Source organism: Erpetoichthys calabaricus, chromosome 1 (assembly GCF_900747795.2).
Source record: "Erpetoichthys calabaricus chromosome 1, fErpCal1.3, whole genome shotgun sequence".
Taxonomy (NCBI): Eukaryota; Metazoa; Chordata; class Cladistia; order Polypteriformes; family Polypteridae; genus Erpetoichthys; species Erpetoichthys calabaricus.
Genome location: NC_041394.2, coordinates 215,429,046 through 215,438,542, shown reverse-complemented (window position 1 = coordinate 215,438,542; position 9,497 = coordinate 215,429,046). Strand labels below are relative to the sequence as shown.

The window sequence follows — 9,497 nt, the reverse complement described above, 5'->3', positions numbered from 1 at the left end:
TATTAAAAGTGGTAACCCTACCTGGCAGGTAACACTTATGTTTGGTCATGAAGTCATCTAAAATCCGCCACGTGCCCTCTTTTAATTGTGAGAAGCAGATATATATAGCCAAATTCTCGCGCTTCGTTGCGGCGAAGTACTGCTTTAATTTTTTAAGAAGAAAATAAAACCTTTTTAAACGGATCGAAAATATACCAATAACAATTTGTTAAGGATCTGTTTTTTTGTGAACCTCGCTTTTCACAGCTGTCCCGCTACGGCGTGTGTTTCGTTTATTTGACAGTATGTAGATCGTGGTAATTAAATTCATGGCATTCGTTTTCTGAATCACAATCTGACTGTATGGATGGTTACCTGCCAGGTTACGCTTGTGGTTGGTCAGGAAGTCGCCTTACATCCGCCACGTGCCCTATTTCTGTTCCCAGAAGCTGATCATAGAATGGTTTTAATAGTTTACTTTCAAATAATGCAAAGAGTATGCGACACGTGTTTCTCCTTAATTCTGGGCTCATCAGGCATACACACTCACTGCATCCCCTCTCGAGAATCGAATATCGTCAGCGCCAGAGTTGAAGCCCCTAACGTTGCGGTCAGCAAGTGGGCTAACATCCACCATGTGCCGTCTTTCAGTTGCGAGAAGCAGATCATAGAATGGTTGAAACTGTTGCCCCTACCGTTGCGCTACGGCATGTGGTTCGTTTATACCTCGTGTCTTCTCATTAAACTTTTATCTCGCGAATATGTTATTGCAATCCGCAGCGGGAGCGTTTCTATAAACTTAATTTAAACTTACGTTTTACACCGTGCTTTGTTTTCCTTATGAACATGCTTGTATGCTTCACTCGCTCCCTTCTCAATTGTTTAATGAATTTTTTGTTCTTCGCTGTTTGCGGCTCCTCCTTCATTTGTCCCTACTGCATTCACAGTCTTTTCACGTTATTGCAATCCGCAGCGGGAGCGTTTCTATAAACTTAATTTAAACTTACGTTTTACACCGTGCTTTGTTTCCCTTATGAACATGCTTGTATGCTTCACTCGCTCCCTTCTCAATTGTTTAATGAATTTTTTGTTCTTCGCTGTTTGCGGCTCCTCCTTCATTTGTCCCTACTGCATTCACAGTCTTTTCACGTTATTGCAATCCGCAGCGGGAGCGTTTCTATAAACTTAATTTAAACTTACGTTTTACACCGTGCTTTGTTTCCCTTATGAACATGCTTGTATGCTTCACTCGCTCCCTTCTCAATTGTTTAATGAATTTTTTTGTTCTTCGCTGTTTGCGGCTGCTCCTTCATTTGTCCCTACTGCGTTCACAGTCTTTTCACGTGATTACGTGGGAGGCGTGATGACATGACACTCAACTCCTCCTCCCACGGCCATCGAGCTGCCGTCCATTACAGTATATTGTGAAAAAAGAGGTTCCAGTTATGACCGTTACGCTTTGAATTTCGAAATGAAACCTGCCTAACTTTTGTAAGTAAGCTGTAAGGAATGAGCCTGCCAAATTTCAGCCTTCCACCTACACGGGAAGTTGGAGAATTAGTGATGAGTGAGTCAGTGAGTGAGTGAATCAGTCAGTGAGGGCTTTGCCTTTTATTATTATAGATTATTAAAATAGCTTGCCATCCAATGTTTAAATTTAGCTTCTTAAAATGTCAAAATTAAGTTTTTAATGTTTGGGGTCACATTGAGATTCTTGGTACTGAAAGATTTATAGCACCTTTTGTCTTGTCCACAGTTTTTCTGTATATTTATCACACATTCCTATCATGTTACTATTTTTTTTTCCTCCTTTGGAAGTTGGACATTTTAAATGGGGCCTTTTAGTATTTTTTTTTTTTGGTGGTCTTGATTTTAAAAAATATTTGTTCAATAATGACTGTCATGGCAATCTTTTATTTGTAGGATGTAGCTGACTGTAATCAAAACTTAATAATATTAGCTATCGTAATAAACAGAATTTACCCACAAACTGTGAGATGCATGAATGTAACATCTTGATGTTAATTGTTTTCCATAGTATTTGAATGAATGTTCCTAAGTTTGGAACTGGTTGATAGTGAGCTTTTGGGATTGATTAATGTTGTCCTTATGTTTTATGTGGTATTGATGTTTACATAAAATTTCACACAGTGACATTTTTGGGTAATAAATCATTTACTTCATTTATTTAATTTTTAGTTTACAAAACTATAGACTGATTTTAATATAAAAGTAAAATATATGTTAGCTGTATAGTTAACATAATATAGAATGTAATAAATTGCTCTGCTTTATTTAAAAAAATCTGAATTCACAGCGCTCATAAAGCATCCATCCATCCATTTTCCAACCCGCTGAATCCGAACACAGGGTCACGGGGGTCTGCTGGAGCCAATCCCAGCCAACACAGGGCACAAGGCAGGAATCAATCCTGGGCAGGGTGCCAACCCACCGCAGGACACACACAAACACACCCACACACCAAGCACACACTAGGGCCAATTTTGAATCGCCAATCCACCTAACCTGCATGTCTTTGGACTGTGGGAGGAAACCGGAGCGCCCGGAGGAAACCCATGCAGACACAGGGAGAACATGCAAACTCCATGCAGGGAGGACCCGGGAAGTGAACCCGGGTCTCCTAACTGCGAGGCAGCAGCGCTACCACTGCGCCACCAGGCCGCCCTCATAAAGCATTAACTCTAATATTAAATAACACTGTCACAAGGGATAAAGTTTTTGTATGTCTTTTTAAGACAGAACAGCAGTATCACACATTTTGAGAAAGTCTTCAGTTTTTGAATAAAATTAAGGAAATTGATTAGCTGATGTTTACCTCTTTAGCAAACTAAAACACAAAACTCTTTGTAACATTCATCTTTTAATTTATTACAGTAGTTGCTCCTAGAAAAATTATTGTTGTCATCATTTAATTTCAAAAGAGATACAATTTAAAGAGAATTAGTATGTCAATGTCTACAGATAAAGGGGACTATAAATATTGATTTTCTTCTTTGTTATCCCCTTTTTATATAACTGGCATGGCAAAAGTAGTTATATATACACTACACAGTTTCATTTTAAAAATCTGAAAAAGGTATTAAGTCAGTTTATATATTGTCGAAACTTACAGGAAAATGTTTAATTAGACTTGATCCCAGTGTAACTTCATTAGGATTTTAAGTAGGCATGATAAAGTTAAGACCTTTTAATTATCTTCAATTCTTTTGTTTGCTCAGACTTGTTAACTTTGGACATGGATACTGTGAGGAAGATGAAACTGCTGCTGCATTGAATCTTCGCGTTTTCACAAGTGGAACAGGTATATCAAAGATATACTTTAATTTGATTACTTTTACATTTTTACATTGCAGTCAACACTTTTATCATTTCTGAGGGTATTTCTCCAAATAAGAATAGAACTAAGTACTGTAATAGTTACATATGAACCTTTCTCTGACTGTAACCAATAAACATTGGCTCAACATTTTGGGCCTCTTGTTAGAGAGAAAAAAGGAGCAATAGAAATGTACTAGAAGGAAAACATGGAGCATAATTTCTTGAAATTAATACACATCTTGTATCTGCATGGTATTCTTTAGCAATATGCACGTATTTGACTGTCAAATGAATTTTTCACTTAACAATTTTAAGGTTAAAATCTCAGTCTTTGGACCATTATGAAATTCACACCTCCCTGCTGGATAAAAATGACACACAGTGTGATACACAGTGAAAGAGACATTTGGGACATTAACAGGCACAATTTCATATCACCTACATAGGAAGCTGACAAAACAGCTTTTCACATACACTCATGCACACACACACACACACACACACACACAGGACTCTTTCACTCAAAACTTTTTAACCAGGAAAACCCAAAAAAGATTAGGCAGCCAAAAGTTTTAAAGGTTCATTTTATTTTTCTGCATTACATTAACTCACATTTATTTTTAGATTAATGCTCAATTAACTATTTTCCTGCTTTGAAACATTCACTTAATTTGCAAATATCCAATATCCAAATGCAGAATGTTTCTTTACATATCAAGTCTGTTTTCAGTGTGTTTTAAATATATATGTTGTATGTTTAGATCTCTGCAAAGGGCTCATTCTTTTCTGTTAAGGTTTGAAGTTTATGCATTTATTAGATTGTCTCATTCATTTTTTTATTGTAATTTTGAATAAAATAATTTGTATCAAATCATGTAACTGAAGTGTGTAATTTGACAATTAAATTATGTGGTACTAGGATGGACTAACTGTTGCCTGACTAAGTAAGCATGATAGACGTGATGTTTTTTTAAATTTCCATATTCTAAATAAATTAGAAGTTATGCTCCCTCAATGCCACAATTATTTAAAATATTGGGTACTTATTTTTGCACAATTTGATGGGTAATTATTTTGCAGTTTATCAGTTTTTTAACTTAGAATGTACTCTAAAGCTTAATGTTTTGTTTGTTTATTAGTTAGTTGGAGGCATTTGCACAGATTTGTTTACTACATGACAATCATAAGCTTTAGTTTGGAAGTTTTTGAAATGCATCCCCAAAATAATTTAGCAATGTACACAAAAATGGGCTACTGTTAGTTTACAGTAGATTATTATTCTGATGTTTTATGATCTTTGTTTCATAAGATTGAATTTTATTATTTTTCACATATATTACTTATTTTCCTTGAATTTAGTAGCTTTTTTTTTACCAAATTCAACTGATGGAACCAGAAAATAATTGTAATTGTGCAACTGAAGTTGCAAAATAATATTTAGAATTTCGTCAAAACATTGTTGGAGGAAAGTTGCGCATTGAATACCACTGCTGCCTTACAGACACAGCATCCTCGGTTCAAACCTAGTTCCTATATATATATCATTGTGCGTCCTCACATGTCAGCATTTTCTTTCTCCGGAATACCAGAAGGACAATTAATTAGAAATTCCAGATTGTCTTACGTGTGAGTGTGAGAGTTGGTTTGTGTGTGAGTGAACCCTCCAATGGACTGTTTATCCAAATATATTAAAGCCAACAAAGCTTAGGGCCATTGTAATTAATGACATGCACATGGTATCCTGGTTGCTGAGCAACCCTTTTTTCATTGTTTTTTTTTCTTTTTTCATAGCCTGGTGTCCTTAATGAGTTAATGCTGACATACCTTAGAATTTAGCAAATCAATGGAAATGTGCTTAGCTGTTGCAACAATTCACATTAAAGCTTACAATTCCTACAATTTGACTGTGACTCTTAAGAGCACATTAATCTGCTAAGGTAAAAGAAACATTGCTCCTGTTTGGGATACAGTTTATTTGATCTAGGTACTTTACAAGAAACTGGTTTGTTTCAACCTCAAAAATTGTCATTACAAAACAGGATCCAATGCTAGAAGATGCAACATTGGATATGAGTGTAAATGGGCAATCCAATCAGAACGTTTAGGCATTTTATTAATATAAAACTAAAACTACAGCTCTATTATCTTTTCAAGGAAAGCTATCCATTTCAACCTTCCCCAATAACACTTCACACAACACAGTATCAAATTATGTTGCCTCCATAGCTACAACTACTAAAAAAAAAATACTGAAAACAGTAGTAGATTATGTACAACACTTAGCAGCAGAACAATAAGAAAAGTTCATAAACTACGTGAAAGATTTTTATGTCTACAATTCAGGAATTTTTAAAAAATATATTTGCATCTTTTTAAACTATTTTTAGATGCATTTGCATTTAATGATAAAAAAGACATACTGCAGTTGCCATTTCTTGTTTGTCTGTCTGTCCTTCTCAATGAAACAAATTGACTCCCAGATTGATTTTGAAGAAGTTGGGCACACTTATTCTTCAGTGTGTTAGGAAAGTAAATTTTTTGTTGAGAGAGCTTGAATACAGTGTACTGTAAAAATGTTTACAGATTTGTCTATCTTAAAACAGAGAATCATTCCATGAAACGTTTACATTTTGTCTGTTTTTCCATTTTTACTCATTTGATAATCACTCCTGATGGTAAAACATATCCCCAGTACAAGTTAGTAAATGCCTGGGAGGGGATACACATTGGCAAGCAAGCTGCACAACTGGTATACCAGCTCACTTTTCCTGCTGCCTGGGGTAATTTAACTGTAAAATTGGAAACAACAAAAAGCAATAACAAAAAAGCAAATGTCATTTATCTGGAAAGGAATGTAAGAGGAAACAAATTATTTTGAGTGTCTCTCTGTAATATATGTATACAGTTGTACAATTTAATCAGATTATTTTCATGGGAATTGCTACATATGCATAATAGACCTAACTATTTTACATTACAGAGAGTAATTAACCATAGTAAAAAAATAGTAAAACATGATAAACTGAAAGAAAATTATGTTTCATATTGCGTTAGATGTATTTGTTGTGTTATACGTTCTGTTCGGCTTTGAAATTAATATGCAAATACTTTTTAAACTTACACTTTTACTGTAAAACTTAAGTAAAAACAATATTTGGAATTAACTTTTCATCAATATCGCTTTGAATTTTGATTCCGTTTGGAGTTGCATTGTGACATGCCTGTGTACTTATTTCTTCTGTTGATATTCTTCAGGATGAAATTCTTTATTAAGATTTGGACATAATAAGTCTTCTTTTATTGGGATCTTAAAGTTAGGAAAATGTAAAAATTTATAAGAGCTGAGAGAGCAGGAACTGTGTCTGACATAAGCATGAGAGGTGAGAGGACTGTGGGCGTTAGCTGTTAATCGTAAATGGTTGAGAGGACTTGAAAAAATCTCTTGGCAATAGTCTTGTCTTGCAGGACTTAAAAAATCTCTTGGAAATAGTCTCATCTCAAGATTTTCTTTTATAATATATATATGTATATTTTTTTTTTGTTCTTTATTTCACCTTATACCATTTCTTGTACAATTATACAATTTCTTGTATTAGGAATTTGTTAGTTTTCGCATACCTCTTGGGGTCGGAGCGCAGGGTCAGCCATTGTACAGCGCCCCGGAGCAATTGAAGGTTAAGGGTCTTGCTCAAGGGCCCAGCAGAATAGGATCTCTTTTGGCAGTGACAGGGATTCGAACCGGCAACCTTCAGCGCAGACCCTTAGCCTCAGAGCCACCACTCTGCCCATATATATGTATATATATGTGTGTGTATATATATATATATATATATATTTATATACTAAAAAATTACCAGCTGAATGAATTCTACAACCACATCAACACAATATTCCCTGCAATCCAATTCACAATGGAAAAAGAAATTAACCGACTCATCAGCTTCCTGGACATCTACATCAAAAGAAATAATGACACCACCCTGACCACAAGTGTTTACCGTAAAGAATGCTACGCAGACAAGATATTACACTTCACCAGCAACCACCCGGTATCTCATAAACAGAGCTGTGTTAAAACTCTATTCAGAAGAGTCCACACCCATTGTAATACGAAGGAAACAAAAATTAATGAGAGACGCTATCTCTTCCATCTTTTCACTTCAAACGGATACTCAAAAACATTCATTAATCGGAGCTTACACAGAAGACGCCAAAAAACTCAGCAAACAATCGACTTGAATCAGAACCCCCACCCAACATGGCACTCACTCCCTTATCACCACAAGGTGTCTAAAGGTACAGCGCGCATCCTGGCCAAGTCAGGCGTCAGAATAGCACACAAACCCATGAACAATTTGCGCACGGTCCTCTTTAATGCTAAAAACAAGAAATCGATAGCAGAAACACGAAACGCAGTTTATAGCATTCCATGCAGCTCTTGCTCAGCGGTATACATAGGACAAACTTCAAAAAGAATTGCAACACGTATACAGGAACATTGCAACGGCGTCAGAAGAAAGGACTCACTTTCATTGATCTACACGCATACTAAATCAACAGGACATACATTTAACTATGACAATGTACAAGTAAAATTTAAGGCCAGTACTAAAAGTGGCAGAGAGCTGGCCGAATCTTGGCTATCAAATGAGAATGCCATCAACAGACACTTGGACATAAATCCTGCATATGCAAACTTAGGAAGAACATGTTCATAATAAATAAACTGTACACTCAATCCCCCCCCCCCCCCCCCCACATCACGGTCATGGCCGAAATTATTGGCACCCCTGGAATTTTCCTTGAAAATGCACCATTTCTCCCAGAAAATTGTTGCAATTACAAATGTTTTGGTATACACATGTTTATTTCCTTTATGTGCATTGGAGCAACACAAAAAAACAGAGAAAAAAATCCAAATCTGACATCATTTCACACAAAACTCAAAAATCGGGCTGGACAAAATTATTGGCACCCTCTACTTAATATTTGGTTGCATGCCCTTTTAAAAAAATAACTGAAATCAAGCGCTTCCTATAACCATCAACAAGCTTGTTACACCTCTCAACTGGAATTTCCGACCACTCTTCTTTTGCAAACTGCTCAAGGTTTCTCAGATTTGAAGGGTGCCTTCTCCAAACAGCAATTTTGAGATCTCTCCATAAGTGTTCGATCGGATTTAGATCCGGACTCATTGCTGGCCACTTCAGAACTCTCCAGCGCTTTGTCTTCAACCATTTCTGAGTGCTTTTAGAGATATGTTTGGGGTCATTGTCCTGCTGGAACACCCATGACCTCTGACGCAGACCCAGCTTTCTGACACTGGGCCCTACATTGCGCCCCAATATCTTTTGGTAGTCTTCAGATTTCATGATGCCTTGCACACAGTCAAGGAATCCAGTGCCAGAGGCAGCAAAACATTCCCAAAACATCTTAGAACCTCCACCATGTTTGACTGTAGGTACTGTGTTCTTTTCTTCGTAGGCCTCATTCTGTTTTCTGTAAACAGTAGAATGATGAGCTTTACCAAAAAGCTCTACCTTGGTCTCATCTGTCCACAAGACGTTCGCCCAGAAGGAGCTTCGCTTCCTCAAGTACATTTTGGCAAACTCCAGTCTGGCTTTTTTATGTTTCTGTGTCAGCAGTGGGGTACTCCTGGCTCTCCTGCCATAGCGTTTCATTTCGTTCAGATGTCGACGGATAGTTCGAGCTGACACTGTTGCACCCTGAGTCTGCAGAACAGCTTGAATATGTTTTGAAGTTGATTGGGGTTGTTTATCCACCATTCGGACTATCCTTCGTTGCAGTCTTTTATCAATTCAAACTCCACGCAGGGAAGCGAACCCGGGTCTCCTAACTGGCACCTTTCACTGCGCCACCATACCGCCCGCATACAAACTTAAAAGGTTTAAATAAAACAGAAATATATACCTTTATTTTTACTTCCTTAACTTGTGGAGGGTGTATCCTGTAGCAAAGCCCTAACTTTTTTCGTGAAAGCCCGTTTCAGTCAATAAGTCTTAAAAACAGGTGTAAAGATATTGACAATAAGCTACGCAAACCCACCAAGACATGGAATCATTTAAATCAAGGCGCGAGTCAAAAAACACCATCCCACTATTAGTTAACGATTAACACATTTCTATATGTATTGTAAGTATGCAATACAACTGATAATA

The 9,497-nt window shown here is 36.7% G+C and overlaps 1 protein-coding gene across 1 annotated transcript in view; it reads left to right on the top strand.

Annotated features, from left to right (window-relative positions):
- Positions 1-9,497, top strand: part of gsap (gamma-secretase activating protein) — a 175,170-nt gene that overhangs the window by 60,870 nt on the left and 104,803 nt on the right. Inside the window, exon 12 of the mRNA XM_028811696.2 lies at positions 3,219-3,301. Coding sequence (XP_028667529.2) covers positions 3,219-3,301 — 83 coding nt within the window. The remainder of the gene's footprint in view (positions 1-3,218; positions 3,302-9,497) is intronic.